The 22,489-nt window shown below is 38.8% G+C and overlaps 2 protein-coding genes across 2 annotated transcripts in view; one reads left to right on the forward strand and one right to left on the reverse strand.

Moving 5' to 3' along the window:
* The window catches only part of RBM15B (RNA binding motif protein 15B), a 28,605-nt gene extending 28,347 nt beyond the window's left edge, over positions 1 to 258 (forward strand). The window contains exon 5 of the transcript XR_009533595.1: positions 229 to 258. The gene's annotated coding sequence lies outside the window, so the exon portion shown is untranslated. The remainder of the gene's footprint in view (positions 1 to 228) is intronic.
* The window catches only part of DCAF1 (DDB1 and CUL4 associated factor 1), a 75,267-nt gene that overhangs the window by 21,746 nt on the left and 31,032 nt on the right, over positions 1 to 22,489 (reverse strand). The window contains exons 6-13 of the mRNA XM_060110594.1: positions 13,070 to 13,207; positions 11,557 to 12,069; positions 11,144 to 11,245; positions 7,388 to 7,546; positions 5,650 to 5,829; positions 4,957 to 5,166; positions 3,603 to 3,772; positions 490 to 614 (exon numbers count right to left, since the gene is read on the reverse strand). Of these exons, the coding sequence (XP_059966577.1) occupies positions 490 to 614; positions 3,603 to 3,772; positions 4,957 to 5,166; positions 5,650 to 5,829; positions 7,388 to 7,546; positions 11,144 to 11,245; positions 11,557 to 12,069; positions 13,070 to 13,207 (1,597 nt within the window). The remainder of the gene's footprint in view (positions 1 to 489; positions 615 to 3,602; positions 3,773 to 4,956; positions 5,167 to 5,649; positions 5,830 to 7,387; positions 7,547 to 11,143; positions 11,246 to 11,556; positions 12,070 to 13,069; positions 13,208 to 22,489) is intronic.

Below are 22,489 nucleotides of genomic sequence, written 5' to 3' on the forward strand. Positions count from 1 at the left end.
AGTCACACAACTTGCCATGCTCACCTTAGCAGCAGCCCTCATCAGCCCTGCTCTTAATAAAGGGTATTTTCAAACAAAGGGTATTTTCCTTTTGTTTTTGTGTATAATAGCTTCTATCCATTCTGCACTGCTTGCCAATTACTAATTTTGTTAGGGCTCAGATTACAAAGTTGCTTAAGTTTTTTACTGTCTGCCTCAATCTATTTTTCTCAAAAATTCTATTTTTAGCACAACACTCTGCAGAGTACAAGGTTTTCAGGAATGCACATGTACAATTATAGTGGAAATGCCTATACCACCCAGAAAACCTGAATTCACTATCATGACTCACTTATATGAAACTGATGGCATGACTTATAAGACTTACAAGGTACCCTCCTCTACTACCTTCTGTTCTAATACTGTAAAATTAGGTCAGGTAAGTAACAACCAGAATGGAAAAGGAAAACAAAGACCACGTAATAACAAAAATGGCAAGGTACAACCTACCTACAGTGGAGACAGTGGAGCCAGCCTCATCCAGCACATCCACTGATTCTGCCAACTGGAGCTGAATTTTTGGCACAACAGTGAGAATAGCCAAGACATCCAAAGCAAAGCGCACAGTGTCATTCCTGGACAGGAAGAAGAATTAGTCAAAGGGAAACTAGGATACAGCCACAAGAAACAACAACAGCTAAAAGAGAGAGACAATGGATCAGAACTACTACTGATGTAGTAGGGACTATGGCTCTGTCCCTAGCCATGGCATCAGGAGAGGGCCTGTAAGTCATCAAAACTTTAATTTCAAAAAACACAGGGATGGGGCCTCCCTGGTGGCGCAAGTGGTTGAGAGTCCGCCTGCCGATGCAGGGGATACGGGTTCGTGCCCCGGTCTGGGAGGATCCCATATGCCGCGGAGCGGCTGGGCCCGTGAGCCATGGCCGCTGAGCCTGCGCGTCCGGAGCCTGTGCTCCGCAACGGGGGAGGCCACAACAGTGAGAGGCCCGCATACCGCAAAAAAAAAAAAAAAAAAAAAAAAAAACACAGGGATGGAATTTTCACCTATCAGACTGCTAAGATTAAAAACAAGGGATAATCCCCAATGCTGATGAAGATGTACAGAGACAAATGCTCTCAAACTTTTGGTGGGAGTAGAAATAAGGATACTCTTTTCAGAAAATAATTTGGAAATATGAAACAAAGTTCTTAAAACGTTCATAACCTTTGGCCCAGGAATTTCACCTCTAGGAATCTGTCCTAAGGAAATAACCAGAAGTATTCAATACAAACAAGTATTTATGTATTAAGATGTCCATTAACACATCATGGACAGCAAAAGAATTAAGAAAACTTACACAGACAAAAGGAATATATGTGTTAAATTATGGTACACTCGTATGATGAACTACTTTGCAGCTACTGACAATTATTTTCAAAGAACTCTAAAGGACAAATGGAAAAGGCTCAAAATACAACATTAATGAAATAGAAAACTAAGATATAAAATTTTAAATCTGACAATACCAAGTATTGGCAAGAAGGTATAAAAATGAAAACTCCCATAGACTGCAGTGGAAGAAAATAGTATGAGCATTTTCCAAGCAACTTGGCAACACCCACTATAGATGAAATGAAGACACACTACAACCCAGGTTATACACATCATATCCTCAAGAGAGACTCCAAAAAGGTTTGTTGTACCATTCATTTAACAGGAAAAAAAGAAACAAAAGACATTAAATGTTCATCAATAGGAGAATAAACTACAGTACAGAAATACAAGAGTTCAAATAAATATCAACACATAAATCTCAAACACGTAAGGGTGGCTATATACCTGAAACTTATATTAAAAGAGTAAATAAATAAGGGTGAAAAAAGCAAGCTGCAAAAGACGTATACAGGATAATACTTTATATAACTTTAAAACATACAAAAGAATAATATATTATTGTTTACACATCCACACATATGTATAGCATAAAAAAATAAATGGAGAGAATGCACACCAAGTTCAGAAGACTGGTCACTCTCAGGAGGCAGAAAATGGAAAGGAACTGAAAAAGAAGCAAATACAGCAACATGCCAACCCTGGGTATGGAGTAGTTGTTATATTATTCTCTGTATCTTTATGTATTTTGAGATATTTCATCTAAAAGATGAGTTTGATTAAATACTATAATCTCAATTATGTATATTTACATACATTATGGAAAAAAGACTAAAGAAATTAACAGTGGCTAAGAATAATTTTCATTTCTAAGGTTTTTTATATTCTAAGCAAAAACAAGTATTTAATTTTATTTTTAAAGTTAAGCTTTTAAAGGACATATTTATATTTTCTTATGTAATCAAATATGAATTTACCACTCAAAAAATGTATTTATAACCTTCCTCATTATCTTCTGAGTTTCCATCATCTTTAAAGCAATGTTCTCCAAGTAAATATAATAACCTACTTTAATACTCTAAAACAGTGGTTCTTGAAGTGTGGTTAGGGGACCCTAGGAGTCTCTGAGCCTCTTTCAGAAGGTGCTGAGATATAAAAACTATTTTTATAATAACACTAAGATGTTATTTTCCTTCCTCACTCTCATTCTCTCAAGAGTGTATAGTAGAGCTTTCCAGAGGCTTGTCATGTGTGATGTCACAAAAGATTGAATATAGAAGCAGATGTGAGGGATTAAACCAGACATTTTAAAAACTTGCTGAAATCACCTGGTTTTATTTTGGAAACTTTTCATAAAAAATGCTAATAAGCAATAGGTTCAGATTATTTTTAAATAAATAAATATTTTTATATTTTCTCAGTTTTAATTTCCAATATGTTAAATATCAATAGATGTAAAAACAAAAGCTTTTGGGGGGTTCTAATAGTTTTTAATACAGTAAAGGGATCTTGAGACCAAAAAGTTTGAAAATGGCCACTCCAAAGGTATTCCTCTAGATTTAATTATCCTGGGATTTAGCAAACAAGCTATATGCACCCTAAATAAGCACCTCTTGTCTTTATGGCAGTGGGTGGATAGGGAAAGGAGGTCAAGAACCACTGTTTATAAATTTTGTTACTATCTTCCCTTCAGACTCCATCTTTTCCAAAATATAGTTTTAATTCTTTTTACATCATCCTCAAATAGAACCTACCCAACCTCCTGGTTCCATTACCCGTTTTTCCCTGAGCCTTGTCCCGCTTTGCTCTGTTTTCAACTGAATGGTGAAAATCATAACAAGAGCAAAAAATACAGTTTTATGTGAAGGTAAGATAAATGTTATATATGGTTGTCAAGCAATAGAGAGATATTTAAAGTCTAAGTACCAAAGAATACTGGACTCCAGTGTCCAGACAGGACTTCAACCCCACCTCTGCAGCTGTAGCCATGTAGATTATGTAACTTCTCTAAGAGTACAGATAATTATCCTTGTCTATTTTGCAGTATTTATAATCACCATGACCAAGCACTCTATAAATTTAAAATGATATTATCATGCTTAATTATCATGCTTAGTTTCTCAGATTCAAGTCCAAAATTTCAATTCAACAAATGTTTGTTAAGCATACACTATTGTGAAAACCAACATTAACTTTAGCAAAAAGCAGACTCTTAACTTCATGGTCCCACCTTGCATAATAGGTCTTCCAATTACAAGCAATAGAAATAAGCTGCAACAAGAGTTGGACACAAGAAAGTTTGAGGAAGACTTCAGCTGGCTCCCAATATAGCTGCGCTGGGCCATATTCTATCAAAAACTCCATCATTTCCACAATCTGTTCATGAGTATATGAACATGCCTAAAAGGAGAGATACATATTATTATTTTTTTAATTAATTTATTTATTTTTGGCTGCATTGGGTCTTTGTTGCTGCGTGAGGGCTTTCTCTAGTTGCGGTGAGTGGGGGCTACTCTTCGTTGCGGTGCGCAGGTTTCTCATTGCGGTGGCTTCTCTTGTTGCGGGGCATGGGCTCTAGGCTCGTGTGCTCAGTAGTTGTGACTTGCAGCCTCAGTAGTTGTGGCACACGGGCTTAGCTGCTCTGCGGCATGTGGGATCTTCCTGGACCAGGGCTCGAACCCGTGTCCCCTGCATTGGCAGGCAGCTTCTTAACCACTGCACCACCAGGGAAGCCCAGAGATACATATTATTAAAGAACTCAATCTGCCTGCTATCTTCTCCAGCACAGCTCAGTGGTCAACAGATTTTAATAATAAAGCTAAGTAATAATAGCTTTCAAATCCCACACTTCTTGAGTCCACAGCCCACATGTGAAACAATGAATATATATAAATGATGTTTAATCTTTTATTTTATTTATAACTAGACTCATAATACATTTTGCCCAAAAAGGTAACAAAATGTTCAAATCACTGGTGCATATATTTCACAGCTTAAAAAGAAAAAGAAGCACCACGTAAAATAATTGGTTTCTTTTCAATTTGTGATTTTTAAAACACGCAGATACTAATCTTTGTTCCAAAACATATTAAGTTCAAAAATGACAGTGAAGTGGAATTATAGATGCACCCTTTCAGAAAAAAAATTCCACACAGAAGAAGGTAGAATATCTAGTACTTTCCATAAAAGAAAGCCCTTTTACAGACATCTCAGTTCATCTTTTAGTTCTAGTAGCCCAGAGATAGAAACTTTCAACTGGGAGCAAAATAAGTCCTCGATATATCCATTTTCTTTTTTTGTTTGTTTTTTTGTGGGGTTTTTTTGCCACACCGTGTGACTTGCAGGATCTTAGTTCCCCAACCAGGGATCAAACCCAAGCCACTGCAGTGAAAATGTCAAGTCCTACTGCTGGACCACCAGGGAATTCCCTACATCCATTTTCAAGTATTCTGCCTCCACACAGTGCAAGTATAATCCAACAATGTACATCCCACGTGGACTCCACTGATATGAATGTGCATTTCAGGCCCAAGATGCTACAGACAGTGCTAACAACGTTTCCTTTTTAGACAAGGTTCTCTCACCTTGTACGGGGGTTGAGGATGAACAAGAATGCCACCCTCAGTCCTCTGAAGCGACTGCTTCACTTGTTCCAATTTAATGGCCAGGTGAGCCTCAAAGTACTTGCGCAAGGCCATGCAGGTATGTTTCCCAGTTTGGCGGCTAGCAAATATTTCATCATCACTCAGAAGTGCACCCTGATCTTCCAAATTTAGAATCTCCAAAGTACTGATCTATTAAGAAAGAGGCAAAAGAATGGGGCAAAAGAGGAGGAAGAACAAAGAGGAAGAGCAAAGTAAAAGGAAAGGAGAAAGACTTCAATCAACTTTTGTGCTCATGAAGATTGACAAACATCAAAGTACATCTGTCCATACAACATGCTAAGAGTAGCCATATGAAAGCAAAACATTAAACCTATATTGAAAAATTACATAGTTTTCAATCATGTTGAAAGACACAGAGGCACAAAACTTGCTTTTTAGAAGGATCAAGCAATTCCCCCTGTAAGATTACTATATTCAAGGCAAGTCTACAATGGTATAGTCCTCATAAGAGGAAAAGAAACTTGTAAATGAAGGAGGAAAAAAGACTTCATCCATAAAAATGATAGCAAAATTCCTCCAGTCAGAAGCTTCCTCTCTTCAATGCCACTAAAGGGCAGCCCAGACAAGCAGGACCCCCACTCCTCACAAAGAGAAGCCACTGAAGAACCTCACCAAGTTCACCAGACGACGAAGACCATCATAGCGGTCAAAGAGTTCCAATACAGCCCGGAAGGAGAAGCAGATTGAGAAAAACATGGTAGCGTGGCAGCATCCTGAAGCATGAGAACATTCCATTAACCACAGTGTGTAGTTCACCACATCAGACAGAACGTTGTGGGGATGCATGCAAACCTGCAAAAAATAAAAATAAAACGTAATTTTTAAACATTTGGGGGAAAGGAACCTTCACAAAAGGGAAGAAAAATTCACAGTGTAGATAGATGTCTTTGCAAAATACAATCATCACTCCTGGGCAAGTCATTCTGAGTTTAAAGCTTAAGTTACAAATGAAATTTTATAACAATCTATTTCAGGCCCGAAAACAACCTAAATTTAGAGAAATATTTAAATTCCACCTAAACATACTGAGTGCTAAATTCTGCAAATATTTATATCCTTTAATGCTCACAACGGTCTGTTACACACCTATTAGTATTTCCACCTAACAGATGATGAAGTGGCTCAGAGACATAAGGGACTTCCCCAGGCTGATAAAAGTGACTGAGCCTTCTGATACTAAAGTCTACAAGTTTAATATCCATTCACTCACTGAGTCATTCACACACATTTTGGTGTCTCCTGTAAGTCAGACAATGAATTCTGAAGCATTACCCAGGTTTGTTTGATACATTTTTTATCTTAACCACAATTAATTTTGTACATATACACACAGATTAGGTTACTACTCTCAAAAGATTACATATCCTTGCATAATGTTGAATCTTAAGGAGTAAAAAAAATTAAAATCAAAATATTACCCTATTAGTAAATATGCAAAGATGAATAAAGACACCACCCAAGAAGATTTTACCAACTTCACTCTACCAGAAAAGCCACACCACATAGAATATTAGAAAAATATTCCAGGCATAGAAATGATTAAGAGCTTCCCTAGTGGTGTCTGGGGACCCAGTTCTTTTCAAATGTACAACCCACTTACACTTTTTTAAAAAATCACTAAATAAAAAGTCTTAGCTGGAAAAAGCCAGAAAAACCAGCTACCAGAGGGTAGCTGCCACGCTACCATGTTTTTCTCTGGAGCCCTGAGAACAACTGGAATGATTTTACTGTCTCTACCACGAACTATTTGTTAACACAAATACACAAAGCATCATCTGTTGTTTTTATAATAGACTGACTCAAAAATGCAAAATATAACTCCACCGAGGGACATCTGAAAAGAGCCTGAAAATAATTCTAATGCAGTAAAAATGGCAAAAACTAAAAAAAAGTTCTGTGACCCCAATCCATCTTGGGTTTTTTGTTGGTTTTTTTCTTTCAGAGAGTCAGGAAAAAAAGGACTACAAAATTTTACATTTTGGACCTTTTCTAAAGAATTTTACATTTTGGACCTTTCCTAAAGAATTTTACATTTTTAGGGCTTCCCTGGTGGCGCAGTGGTTGAAAGTCCACCTGCCGATGCAGGGGACACGGGTTCGTGCCCCGGTCCGGGAGGATCCCACATGGCCACGTCAGTGAGAGGCCCGCGTACCCGAAAAAAAAACAACAAAAAAAAAGAATTTTACATTTTTAGAATGCTCTGTAAAGATCAGACATTCATGCTCCTTGCTTCTTTCATTAAAACCTAATCCACCTATTCATTTTTTCTTATCCAAAAGTTTTCCTGTGAACGTACTAGAATATTCCCCACCCTATCCCATTCCCATACATCTGAATGGACTGGACTTACTCTTTCCATGGCATCCTGGTTGTAGGACAGGTAATACAAGCACATGGATACACCAGTTGCAGCCATAGAAGGACGAGGAATTTCCAGTAATTTCTGTACTCCACCATGTGCAACAAATTCTGTGGCAAACTTGTTATGGAGCAGGAGAGATGCTAGGTGCTAAACAAAGAGGACACACATCATCGTGGAAAAATCTAGAACAAATATCTCTTCACAGCTGTTAAACACAAAGACTCCTCTGAAGCAGACAACCATTCCCTCAAAACAGAAGTAAAACCAATACTGCTTAAGGGAAACAAAAACAAAACAAACAAAAAAACTCTAGGATTCCATAATATTCCCTCCTAATACCAAAGGTTTTTATGAAGGTGAAAAACAAGAAATGAAGAATATTGCTGTACATAATGACAATCCTAACCATTTTATTATTACATAGCTTCCCTAAAGCATTTTTGTTACCCTTCCCATTTTAATCCTTTTAACATCATCAGCTCTATGTTTTAGCTTTGGCTCAGTCACTGACTCATCATCTAATAAAATCGAAAACTCTGTTTTCTTTTAAATTGATCCTCAATATATCCCCAAAGAAAAGTCTTCAGCAAATCATCAAAATTAGTAAATTTTTAGAACTAATCAGAATGCACTTTAAATAGACCTTTATTAATGAACTATTGTATTAAGTCTCTATTAGACAGGCCTTTGTTATCAAGTTTCGTTAACTTGCTGTTCAATTCTTACTAGCCTCTCTGGGTGGACCCGATCTGGGCAATTTTAAGGGCAAGGAGTGCAATGCAAGCAGCAGGCTACTCAATGACTTTGAACCCAGGCCAACGTGGATAGGGCCTCAGGAGAACTGGAGCCCCCTGTTTCTGTTGGCCTCCTGTTTCTCATGTCAAGGTGTCTTCTGGGTGGTGATACAGGCAGCAGGTACAGACAAGACAACACAGATTTGTAATTACATGATTTGATACCTGTATAAATTTCACCAAGGTCAATGGCAAAAACAACATGTATGTACCTTCTTCAGAAGTTCTCTTAACACACAGACTCAGACTAATCCTTATATATAATTCAAATCCCTTCCCTCTTTACTTGGCTGATGTACAAACCTCTACCACATTGCCACCAAGTCTTTCCCCAAGAAACAACTAAACCATGTATGGTTCCCTCCCCAATACTTAGGCCACTGCACGTGCTCTTTCCAATAATGTCACTACCATAAAGTGGCAGTTCCACTGCCAGAATCAGTAGGTAGGGAAACAGAGAACAAACAGGCTCAATCTTTACCAAGAACCTTAATTCTACTTGGCTCAACATAGCCCATAACCTGGCTCACCTCACTCATGTGGGCAAAGATTCTATTTTCTCTCCTTGTATTATACCTCCATATAAGGTTCTAGTTCTTAATTTACTATTTTATCCCATTTTCTTTCTATTGATCTATAAGATCTTACAGAAAAACCAGAACTTTTTGGTCAACCCAATACTAACTTCAACACCTGTTCCTTCTCCTACACAACTGAGACTTCCTTTTGAACAAAACAGTACACATAACTTTCTATACTTTTTATTTCCCTATAAGAAGGATCTCTTGTCCAATTTTTCCCTGTTCATCCTTATTTCATTTTCTTTAATCCCTTATATGAGTCTGCACAGAAAACAGCTGAATAATGACACCCATTACAGTTCCTCATACAAAGACCTACAGAAATAGCAACTGCCCAAATCCCTTCTTCACTATTTCCTTTTCAGGACAGGATGTGCATCTGAAAGCAATACCTTTGGGTCACTGGAGACAACTCTGACCTCCAGCTTCATCTCACTGTTCAAAGTATAATCATGAGTTTACACACACACACACACAAACACACACACTGCATCCCATTCACAGGAATATATGTTACTCCAATTTATGTCTGACCTCCTCCAAACTTAAAATTTCTGGGGTCTGAAAGGCAAATTTCCTTATTTCTATTTAATTTCAATATACTCTGGAACTGTGCTGTCCAATGCACTAGTCACTGGCCACATGTGGCTAATTTAATTAAAATTTAGTTAAAAATTCAATGCTTCAGAGGCACTAGCTACATTTTAAGTGCTCATATATGGCCAGTAGCCACTGTTTTGAACAGCACAGACGAAGAACATTTCCATCGTCACAGAAAGTTCTATTGGACAGCGTGGCTCTGGAATATCAGGAATAAAACTGTAACTTTGAACAGCCAGTGAGAACATTACCTCTTTTTCAGAGGTCTTGTCTAGAAGCTACTATTTCTCAAGAAGAACAGACCATTCCTTCCTTTGTGCCCCATACTTTTTTCACAACATCTATAATATCTAAAAGAAATCATAGGCTTACATGCCTGTCTCTCTTAACCAAACAATAAACAGGAGAGACTTAATTTATTTGTCGAATATTGTAAACATCACAGAATAGTACTGTGTTCATTTAGTTACCTGTTGGGTAGAACTATAATAGCCACAAAATTATTCATTCCACTTAACCTCTCTCCCTTCAGATTACCTTAATTATCATGAAAAGGTATGGATTTGGTGGGCTAGACATACCTGCCCTCTTACATTTAGCCCCTTTGCAACCTAGAAAATCATTTACCTTTACTGAATTTGAGTATGCCTCTATTTCTTTACTCATTTTCTGCTTTATATTTTGTTCACTCTAAACAATCTAACATCATACAATATGTATATAGTTAATAATTGAGAAGAAGTGTTGTTGGCTGACAGAATACTTAAAAGGTAGTATGACCTAAGGTACTATACACTTAGTTTCTCTTCTTATCCAGTAACAATAACTGAGGCCACTCTCAGGTCTAGATCCACTTTCTCCCTTAACATTCAATCCTCTAGGACTGACCCCTGAATTTCTGTGGAGGCACTTGGTAAGCCTCATTTCTTCTATCTAAAAAAGAAATTTTCATTTGTCACGACTGACACATCTGGCAATAGAAACACCCTGGGGACTTCCCTGGTGGCACAGTGGTTAAGAATCTGCCTGCTGGGACTTCCCTGGTGGCACAGTGGTTAAGAATCCACCTGCCAATGCAGAGGACACAGGTTCAATCCCTATTCCAGGAAGATCCCACATGCCACGGAGCAACTCAGCTCGTGCGGCACAACTACTGATCCCACGTGCCACAACTACTGAAGCCCATGCGCCTAGAGCCCACGCTCCACAATAAGAGAAGCCACCACAAGAAGCCCACGCGCTGCAACGAAGGGTAGTCCCCACTCACCGCAACGAGAGAAAGCCCGTGTGCAGCAACGAAGACCCAACGCAGCCAAAAACTATGTAAAAAACAAAAACAAAAAAACAAAAAAGAATACATCTGCCAACGCAGGGGACACGGGTTCTATTCCTGGTTCGGGAAGATCCTACATGCCACGGAGCAACTAAGCCCACGCACCACAACTAATGAGCACACACTCTAGAGCCCACGAGCCACAACTTCTGAAGCTTGTGCGCCTAGAGCCTGTGCTCCGCAACAAGAGAAGCCACCGCAGTGAGAAGCCTGCACACTGCAACGGAGAGTAGCCCCCACTCGTTGCAACTAGAGAAAGCCCGCATGCAGCAATGAAGACCGAATGCAGCCAAAAATAAATAAATAAATAAATAAAATTTATTTTAAAAAAAAGCACCACCCTAACAATAAAATCCAGAGATGCTACATACCAAAACATATAGGCATATCCATGTCAATAAAATGCTCAGTGACCTAACATTTTTAAGAACTTTACCTTGAGTGCCTCAAATGTAAGTAGGACATCGTTAGTCTGTTTCAAGTCAATATAGAACATCATCAAATCCCGTGATCCAAGTTGCATGAATATGGGAAGTAACTGAAATCAACACCAAAAACAAGTCTTAACATTTGAATTTATTTTCACATATTTCCTATTCCTTTATGAGGATAGAAGATTAAAGAAATAAGGTGCCTCTTCCCCCCCCTTTATGAAGATAAACATACAAACACACTTTGATCAAAAAGGCCTTATCAGGAGTGACCTCCATAAGACTTTACCAGTTTGAGGCAAAGACTTTTCTGTATTAGAGCAAAAACACATCAATGTATAAAATGACACCACAAAATATCCCAGAAATAAACACAGTGGTCCCAAAATGTGAACACTACTCTTCCCAATAAGCTTACCTCCTGATATTCTCCTAAAGGGGTCAGATACTGGAGAATAAGTCGCTGCTCGATAGCAGGAGTCATAGGATAAAGGGTATAATTGGTGCCAATCACCCAGGGGGACATTTCTGACCAGCTGCTGTTAGACAGCTCAACAAACATGCGATCTGGATCAGATGATGAGAAACCCAACTTTTGCTTGGCTTTCCTAAAGCTCTCTCTGTCACCCTGTTTTGCTGACTTGTTTTTCCTCAATCCTCCTTCCTCAGGTTTAGTTGCTGAGTTCACTCTGCTACTGGTCTTGTGGCCTGAATCAAGATGAAAGGAGATCTCCATGTCTCCAGAAGCTTCCTCTTGTTCGCCATCCACTACATCTACGGCCATGTCGCCATAGTCCATATCCACAGCTTCTTCATCCAGAGGCAAAAGGGGTTCAGAGGAGAGCTTTCGTGGGCTAGGACGCTTGCTTTCTTGCCTCAAAGCTACTTCCTGAAGCTGTAGCTCCCTCAGTCTTCGAAGTACTATTGCCACCTATCAACAGATATTGGAATAAAAGGGGTTGTCTCTTCTGCATCTTAATTTAAATGATTCAAATAATTCTTACTTCCACTTAAGGATACTCATGCAATTATCTCAATGCCTGGTAATAGTAAAGATTTGATAAATATGTTGACTTGATTCCTACAGCTTGATGAAATAAATAATGGCTAAAAGTCTCATTCCCCATAAAATTTCCCAGAGAACCCAAACCAGAAGATTTGCACATAAAACACCTAATTCACAACATATCTGGCTGGATCAAGCTGGGGTGGACCATCACACCTGAAGAGGCAGACAGTAGATATATGCACAATTTTTAAAAAGTGTCTGAAAATCAAACACGAAGGTTTCTGAAACTTTTATCTGCCGTAAGTTGTATTCTGTTAAATATTGTCATCCACATTATACATAATTACATAATCTAATTTTCAAGTTCACCACTTATGTTCTACCTTTTCCTTTAAGTACTCATTTTTTGGGCCAAGCCTAAACTGTAGTATTATGCTTAGTTTTAAAAAGAGAGAGTAATTAGGTCTGCAATTTATTTTAACCTGCATTAAAAAAAAAAAGAATGGTGGATAGATATAATGAGGGGTGAATGGATGGATGGGTAGGTCATGAATATAAGTTTAGTAAAATATTCACAATCAATGTAAGTGGTGTGTATACAGGTGTTCACTGTAATTATATTTTGCTATACGTTTGAAATTTTTCATAATCCAGATGTTGGGAAGGGAAAGGGAATGGTACTATTTATCTGGTACAAAATATCATGATCCTTGACAAGATGAAAAACAACTATTTTCTAGTAAAAAAAAAAAAAGGTCCAATCAAAACTCTTATGAAAAGTAGTCTTGAAATACTGAAATTATAGCTATACTCTAGTACAAGGTAACAAATAAGATCTACCTATTCAAGTTCAGTAGCAAGAAATAACGAGTGAATACACTCCTATCTTATGCAAAAAAAATCATTCTAACATGGTCCTTACCAGCTGTGAATTTTCATCCCTGTAGTTGGCAGCAATGTCTTGATTTTCCATAGCACCTCCTAACAGACCAGTAGAATACGTCCTCAGTGGCTGATCAGCCTCTCGGGCCCATTTGAAAAGATTCTCAACAATTCCTTCCTATAGTAAAGGAAATGAAACAGCACAATTCAGGGAAAAAAATTCATAATTAAAGATATAAGCAAAGACTTCAATCTTGTAAAAAAAATTTTTAATAAAACATTTCAATATTGCTCATAAGATTAAAAAATCCAAGTGAACTCAATGTACAATAGTAGGTGGTTTAGTTAAAATATCTGTGCACTGTGAAACAGAATCCTATTTATCCACTAAAACTCAAGCTAAAGATCAACAATGACATAATGTAGTCCTACTTTAGCTGTTAAGACCCAAAAGGTTCCATGACCAAGTGGGGAGCTCTAAAAATTCTATATCTCTCTTTGAAGTTCACAATGCACAATTAACATTATCAGTGCTCTGAGAAGTCCTCCATCAAACAAGTATTTAACTCCACATATCCCACCCTTATTTTTAGTTAGTTTTTATTATGAAATAAAATACATAAACATGTACAGTCCAAAGAAAATGAAAATCACCTCTGTGATTTACCACTGAGTTTAAGAAACAGAAACCTCTCATGTGTCCCCCATCCCTATACCACCCGCCTCTCCCTCCCCAAAGGGTATCTGAATTACTAAATTTTAATAATTTTCTTGTAAGCTTTTGTTAAACGTTATATGCTTTGAACTGTATAAATTGTGTGGTGCCATATGTATCTTTCTGCAACTTGTTTCTTTTACACAACATTATGTTTTTTACATTCATCTATATGGTTACAAGTAATTGTCACAAATAGCACTCAATATAAAACAGGCTTTACACATAACATTTAATCCTCATATCAACCCTATATGATTAGGTAAGTACTATATTTACAGAAGAGAAAACTGTCACAATGAGGTTAAGTAACTTACCAAAAGTCACAAAACTAGTAAGTGGCAAAGCTGGGATCTTATCCTAGGCAGTGTACCTCCAAATGCTCTTCATCTCCATATTCTGCTGCTGCTATTGTGTTGGCTTAACTATACTTATTTTTGTGCAAGCATGTCCCTAAAGTAGACACCTAGGAACAGTACTAAGTCACAGGTGTGTTTGCTCAACTTTACTAGAGGAGGCCAAACTATTTTCCAAAATGACAACTCACATTCCTACAGCAAATAGTTCTTTTTTCCTACATCTTTACCAACACTTGGCCACTATCAGACTTTTAATTTTTTGCAGTCTGGTGGGTATAAAAAATTAACATTTCATTTAACTTGAATTTTCTCATTTACTAATGAAGTTCAGCATTTTTTTCATGCCTTCTGACCATTCATACTTCCACTTTCTGTGAAATACTCATGTCTTTTACCAGTGTTTCATGATAAGCACAAGTTCTTAATTTTTATATAATCATACTTAGCAATATTTTCTTTTAAACGTTGTGCACTTTATATCTTAAGAAACTCTTCCCTAGGGTCATTCTCCTATATATTTCAAGTTTTAAAGTTTTTTTAAAAAAAACTAACACTCTGAAAACACATTTTGAGAAATTTTGTTTTAAAATACTTATTGAGGGGCTTCCCTGGTGGTGCAGTGGTTAAGAATCTGCCTGCGAATGCAGGGGACACGGGTTCAATCCCTGGTCCGGGAAGATCCCACATGCTGCGGAGCAACTAAGCCCCTTGTGCCACAACTATTAAGCCTGTGCTCTAGAGTCCGTGTGCCACAACTACTGAAGCCTGCGCACCTAGAGCCCGTGCTCTGCAACAAGAGAAACCATGACAATGAGAAGCCAGCGCACAGCAACGAAGAGTAGCCCCTGCTCGCAGCAACTAGAGAAAGCCTGCACAGAGCAACAAACACCCAGCACAACCCAAAAAAATTAATTAATTAATTTAAAATAATAATAATAATAATAAAATACTTATTGATATGAAAATATACGTACCATCAATTTTAAGTCTATCATCCTTCCCTATTTCCAAACAGTATAAGAAACTTAAAATACTAACTTCAACTATTCCCTTCCATCTACATGTTACCCAGAATTTCTGTTTGTCCTTTTGCCCTCCAAAATTGTTTATTTTGGTCAATATTTCTAGGTTTACAGAAGTTCTCTGAAGACATTTTCTACTATTATCTGGCCTCTACCGATGCTGTGGCAAAGCATGCTGTGTTAATTTGCAGGAATCTTTTTTACTCTAGTTGCTTTTTATTACTATTTTTTTGAGCGGTTTTGCTTGTTTGTTTATTTATTTATTTAGGCTGCGTTGGGTCTTCGTTGCTGCACGCAGGCTTTCTCTAGTTGCAGCAAGCTGGGGCTACTCTTCATTTTGCAGTGCATAGGCTTCTCACTGTGGTGGCTTCTCTTGTTGCGGAGCATGGGCTCTAGCTAGGTACAGGGGCTCCAGTAGTTGTGGCACACGGGCTCAGTTGCTCTGTGGCATGTGGGATCTTCCCAGACCAGGGCTCGAACCCATGTCCCCTGCATTGGCAGGAGGATTCTCAACCACCACGCCACCAGGGAAGTCCCACTCTAGTTGCTTTTAAAATCTTTTAGTCTTTGGTATTCTTCATTGGGCTTTCTGAATCTGAGTGGTCATGTCTTTCATTTATTTGTAAGATCCTAGCCTCATCCCTCTGAATACTACCTTTCTATTTTCTTTTTCTTTTATATATACATGTGTGTGTATATATATATACACATACACATTTTTTTTTTCTTTTTTGGCTGCACCGCATGCCATGCAGGATCCTAGTTCCCTGACCAGGGGTTGAACCCGCACCCCTTGCAGTGTAAGTGCAGAATGTTAACCACTGGACCACCAGGGAAGCCCCTACTATTCTCTTTTATTGAAACTCCTTTTAGATACATTTAAAAATTTCTAATTCTAGTCTTATTTCTAAGAGCTTCATTATTGATTATCCTGTCAGATATTCCAGTTTATTTAATCTATCTTTAGCTGTGTCTAAATTTCACTCTACCTCATCTATTAAGTTTTAACATTCAATAACTGTAATTTTTATTTCCAGTAGTTCCTTTGTTCATTTTCCAAATGGCCATTTTTTTCATAGTCTTAGACTTTTCTTGGAGTTATGATTCTTTCTTTTACATTCATAATTTTAACCATTTTAACCATTTTTCAGTGTAAAATTCAGTAGGATTCAGTATATTCACCATGTTGTATAACCATCAACACTATCTATTTCCAGAATTTCATTATCCTAAACAGAAACTCTTTACCCCAACTTTCAATAATGGATAGAACCGAAAAGAAAATCAATAAGGAAACAGAGGAGCTGAACAACACTACAAACCAATTAGATCTAAAAGACATATAGAGAATACTCCACCCAACAAGAGCAGAACATACATTCTTCTCAAGTACACATGGAACATTTCCCAGAAGAGACTATATGTTAGGCCACAAAACAAGTCTTAATAATTTAAAAAGAACTGACCTCTTACAAATAATTTTCTCCAATCACAATGGAATGAAATGAGAAATCAACATCCCAAGAGAAAACTGGAAAATTCATATGTGGAAATCAACAGTCTTAACCAACAAAAGTGTCAAAGAAGAAATCACAGGGAAATTAGAAAACACCTTGAGATGAATGAAAACAAAAACACAACATACCAAAATTTATGGGATACAGCAAAAGCAATGCAAAGAGGGAAATTTACAGTTGCAAGCACATAATATTAAAAAGAAAAAAAGGTCAAATTAATAACCTAACTGTACACGTTAAGAAACAAGAGCAAATAAAACCCAAAGATAGCAGGAGTAAAAAATAAAAATAATAAAGATTAGAATGGAGATAAACAAAATAGCAAATAGAAAAATACAGAAAATTAATGAAACCAAAAGTTGTTGCTTTGAAAAGATCAACAAAATTGACAAACCTTTAGCTAAAGTGATCAAGAAAAAAAAAAAAGGAGAGAAAACAAATTACTAGAATCAAAAATGAAAAGGGAGGACCTCCCCAGTGGTGCAGTGGTTAAGAATCCACCTGCCAATGCAGGGGACACGGGTTCAAGCCCTGGTCCAGGAAGATCCCACATGCCGCAGAGCAATTAAGCCCATGCACCACAACTACTGAGCCTGTGCTCTAGAGCCCATGAGCCACGACTACTGAGCCCATGAGCCACAACTACTGCGCCCACGCGCCCTAGAGCCCGCCCACCACAACTACGGAGCCCACGTGCTGCAACTACTGAAGCCCACTGCCTAGAGTCCGTGCTCTGCAACAAGAGAAGCCACCACAATGAGAAGCCCACGCACCACAACAAAGACCCAATGCAGCCAAATAAATAAATAAATTAAAAAAAAATTTTTTTAAAGAAAGGGGGAACATTACTACCAATTTTACAGGAATAAAAAGGATTATAAGGGAATTCCCCGGTGGTCCAGTGGGTAGGACTCCACACTTTCATGGCCAAAGGCCCAGGTTCAATCCCTGGTCAGGGAACTAAGATCCCACAAGCCACATGTGGCATGGCCAAAAAAAAAGCGGGGAATGGATTATAGGAGAACATTATAAACAACTGTACACCAACAAATTGAGTAACTTAGATTAAACGGACAAATTCCTAGAAACACAATCTACCAAAATGGACTAATGAAGAAACAGAATAACTGAACAGACTTATTAGTAAGGAGACTGAATCAGTTGTCAAAACCCTCCCAAAACAGAAAAACCTAGGACCAGATCGCTTAACTGGTAAATTCTACCATTTAAGGAATTAATACCAAGACTTCTCAAACTCTTCCAAAAAAATTAATGAGAAGGAACACTTCCTAACTCATTCTATGAATCCAGTATTACCCTGATACCAAAGCAAGACACAAAGATAGTACAAGAAAACTACAGATATTCCTTATGAATACTGATGCAAAAATTCTCAAAAAATACTTGCAAACTCAATTCAGCAGCATACTAAGAGCATTACCGTATATACCACGACCAGGTGGATTTACCCAGGTACATATGGTTCAAAATACAAAAATCAATCTATGTAACACACCACATTAATAGAATCAGTGTGAATTAATTTTTGTGAATTAGTAGAAAACCACATGACCATGTCAACTGAGGCAAAAAGAATTTGACAAAAGTAAAATCCCTTTCATTAAAAAACACTTAATAGGGGCTTCCCTGGTGGCGCAGTGGTTGAAAATCTGCCTGCTAATGCAGGGGACACGGGTTCGAGCCCTGGTCTGGGAGGATCCCACATGCTGTGGAGCAACTAGGCCCGTGAGCCACAACTACTGACCTTGCGCATCTGGAGCTTGTGCTTCGCAGTAAGAGAGGCCGCGATAGTGAGAGGCCCGCGCACCGCGATGAAGAGTGGCCCCCGCTTGCCACAACTAGAGAAAGCCCTTGCGCAGAAACGAAGACCCAACACAGCAAAAATAAATTAATTAATAAACTCCTACCCCCCCCCAAAAAAAACCAACACTTAATAAACTAGAAATAGAAGGAAACTTCCTCAACATAATAAATGCCAGTCATGAAAAAAAATCACAGCTAACAGTACACTCAACCGTAAAAGTCTGACAGACTTTCTCCAAAGATTAAAAACAAGACAAGGATGTCTGCTTTCACCACTTCTTTTTTTTTTTTTTTTTTTTTTTTTTGCGGTATGCGGGCCTCTCACTGTTGTGGCCTCTCCCGTTGCGGAGCACAGGCTCCGGATGCGCAGGCCCAGCGGCCATGGCTCACGGGCCCAGCCGCTCCGCGGCATATGGGATCCTCCCAGACCGGGGCACGAACCCGTATCCCCTGCATCGGCAGGCGGACTCTTAACCACTGCGCCACCAGGGAGGCCCCTGCTTTCACCACTTCTATTCAACATAGTACTGGCAAGAAAAAGAAATTAAAGGCATCTGTGCTGGAAAGGAAGAAATAAAATTATCTCTGTTCACAAATGACATGATCTTATACATAAAAAACTCTAAAGTTTCCACACACACACACACACACACACAACAACCTGTTAGAATAAATGAATTCTGCAAAGTTGCAGAATACAAAATACACAAAAATCAGTTGCATTTCTATACACTAGTAATGAAAAATCTGAAAAGGAAACATATCCAGTCATTGTTTAATTGTTGACTCCTAATCATGGAGGATTATTTGCTGGGATACTTGATAATTTTTTTTGTGAGCTCACTTTTTGTGGAAATTGTTTTTTCTGTGAAAATCCCTTGTGGCCCAGACTGTGAAAGCTTCTCCTCCACAGGAGTTCTGTATTTGCTTTTGCCAGACAACCAAAGAATACCACTGGTCCAAAACAATTTTGTTTGTTGTTAATATCTTGACTTGGGGTTCCCAATCAAAATAGAAATTTCAAACATTTATCCAAATAAGGCCCATGCCCAGAGATTCTCAGGGGAGACTTACATGCCCATGCCCCTGCCCCTCAGAGTGGAGTCAGAGAATGAGAAATCTATCATTATCCCACAGCATAAAGCAGATATTTTCCTTTTCCATTGTTTCAGTGAAGGTCCTTAGGGAGTCCCAGTTTTATATGGAGGTCAGGGTCCCCATTCTAACTCCTCACCCAAGATTTTGTCCCTGTCCTTAATTACCACTTTACTCTTACAGTTCCATCTTCATTTCTGGCACCTAGGGATTTCTCTAAGAGTTTATTATAGTTTACCCAAAATTTGTATGTGTGTGCAACAGGAGAGTTTGTAAGTTATCCTGGTTAGTCATCTTGATAGATCTGGGTCTTGTCCCTTCTGTATTAAAACCATTTCTTTTCTCTCTGATTCTGAAATACCATAGACTCATGGTTTTCTTCCTACCTCATGGGATGCTGTGAGAATTAAGTGATACGATGCAAATCAAATGCTTGGCACTCAATAAACAGAAGCCATCTACCTAACTGACCACATGGACATTTTCATCATAAAACACCTATTAACATTTTAGGAGAATCTTAATGTTCCAGAGTATAAAATCTTGAAAACGCTGGCTTAAAGGTTACACTTTCTGAGATTTCATTCTCTCCGATTTTATCCCTCTGACCTCCAATAATCTGAGACAACCTCAAAGGAAAAAAACGTTAAAGCAATACTCTTAAAGAATTAAGTCCCTAAAGGTCCTGTTCTCACTGGATTAAGAGCATACACTGATAAACGTAAACAGTATGAGAAACCTGGTACGTAAATGTAAAAGTACTCCGTTCTATAACACACTTAATATAATGAAGAAACTATACAGCCAAATAATTGTAAATAAAAATAAAATTTAAAAGAATGATAAAGCTGGCAGAAGAGTAGGATATGGAGCTCACCTTCTCCCATAAATACGTCAAAAATACATCTACACGTGGAACAATTCTCACAGAACACCTACTGAATGCTGGCAGAAGACCTCAGACTTCAAAAAGGGCTAGAAAATCTCCATGTAACTGGGTAGGACAAAAGAAAAAAAAAGCACGAAAGGAAACGGGACAGGACCTACATACCTGGGAGAGAACTGTGAGAAACGAAAGGTTTCCACTGGCAGGGAGAACAGCCCGAATGGAGGGGGAGCTCCGGAGCCTCAGGGGAGAGCGTAGCAACCAGTTTGCAGAGGGCAAAGAGGAGAGACACCTGCACAGACAGTAGGTGGTGCCACCTGGCACTCCCCAGCCCAAGATGCTCACTCTTTCACTGAGGGGGTCAGGGGCTGAGAGCTGACTGAGGCTTGTGCTTTGAAGGTAAGAACCGGGAAGAGGACTAGGGCTGGCTGCACAGTGACAGCCTGAGGGGGCTAGGGTGTGGTGCGCTATAACCAAGGGAATATGGGAGGAAGCCTGGGCCCCCCAGAGGGGCAAGGCACCATGCTGGGGGGCCCACGAGGAGAGGGGTGGGCCTGCCACAGGAGCTTCTTTCTCCACGCCCTCTCTCAGGCAGCAAGGCACCACCTACACAAGCTCCAGGGGTGGGCAATAGCTGCCGCTGCCATCTTGAACTCCAGAGTCAGGCATGGATGGCTGGCCAAGGGTCCCAAAACCTGGCACCAACAAATGCCACCCCCCTCCCCGGGAGCACATGCAGCCCACTGGCATCAAGGGTCCCATGAGCGGGCTGCACACCTGCACACCCCCTAACAAGGGGATAATCACCAGCACATGCTGAGGAAAGAAACAGCAAGCACCCAAACCAAAAACAGCCCTCAGACCAAAAAAATATTAAACCCACACAAGCTATGCAGGGATGCTCCCATACATAAAAAGCTCTCCAAGACTACTGTAGGTATTTCTATCTCTTAAACTCGCAGAGTAAGAGAAATATAAGCAAAATGAAGAAGCAGAGGAACCACTCCCAATTAAAAGACCAAGAGAATTCCCCTGAAGGAACAAACAATGAAACAGACCTCTTCAGTCTAACAGACACCAAGTTCAAAAAGGAGGTAATGAAAATACTGAAGGAACTAAGAAAGGTTTTCGACAGAAATGCAGATTACTGTAAAAAGGAACTAGAAACTATAAGGAGGAGACAAGAAAAATTAGAAAATTCATTTGCAGAGGAGAAATCTAAGCTAAATGCAACGAATAGCAAAATAAATAATGCAGAAGAAAGAATAAGTGATCTGCAAGATAGAATAATAGAAATTACCCAAACAAAAGAGTAGACAGAAAACCAAATGAGGGATATCCCTAGTGGTCCAGCAGTTAAGATTCCACGCTCCCAATGCAGGGGGCCTGGGTTTGATCCCTGGTCAGGGAACTAGATCCCGCATGCCGCAACTAAGACCCGCATGCCACAACTAAAGATCCCACACACCGAAATGAAGATCCCGCACACAGCAACAAAGATCCCACATGCCACAACTAAGACCCAGCACATCCTAATTAATTAATTAATTGATTTTTAAAAAAGAAAAACAAATTAAAAAAATGAAAGCAACATTAACAGACCTATGGGATAATATAAACCATGCCAAAATACACATAACAGGGATTCCAGAGGGAGAAGAAAGAGAAAAGGGGGTTGAAGATGTATCTGAAGAAATTATGGCCGAAAAATTCCCAAATCTAAAGAAGGAAACAGATATCCACATATAGGAAGCACAGAGGGTCCCAAAGAAGATGAACCCAGACAGACCTACACACCAATATATATGATTTTAAAAATGGCAAAAGTTAAATATAAAGAGAGAATAGTAAAGGCAGCAAGAGAAAAATGAAGAGTTAATTACAAGGGAAGGCCCAATAAGGCTATCAGCTGATTTCTCTACAGAAATGCTGCAGGCCAGAAGGGAGTGGCAAAATATATTCAAAGCCTTGAAAGGGAAAAATCTACAACCTAGAATACTCTACCCAGCAAAATTATCATTTAGAATAGGAGGAGAAATAAT

This window comes from Mesoplodon densirostris, chromosome 10 (genome assembly GCF_025265405.1).
Source record: "Mesoplodon densirostris isolate mMesDen1 chromosome 10, mMesDen1 primary haplotype, whole genome shotgun sequence".
Classification (NCBI taxonomy): Eukaryota; Metazoa; Chordata; class Mammalia; order Artiodactyla; family Ziphiidae; genus Mesoplodon; species Mesoplodon densirostris.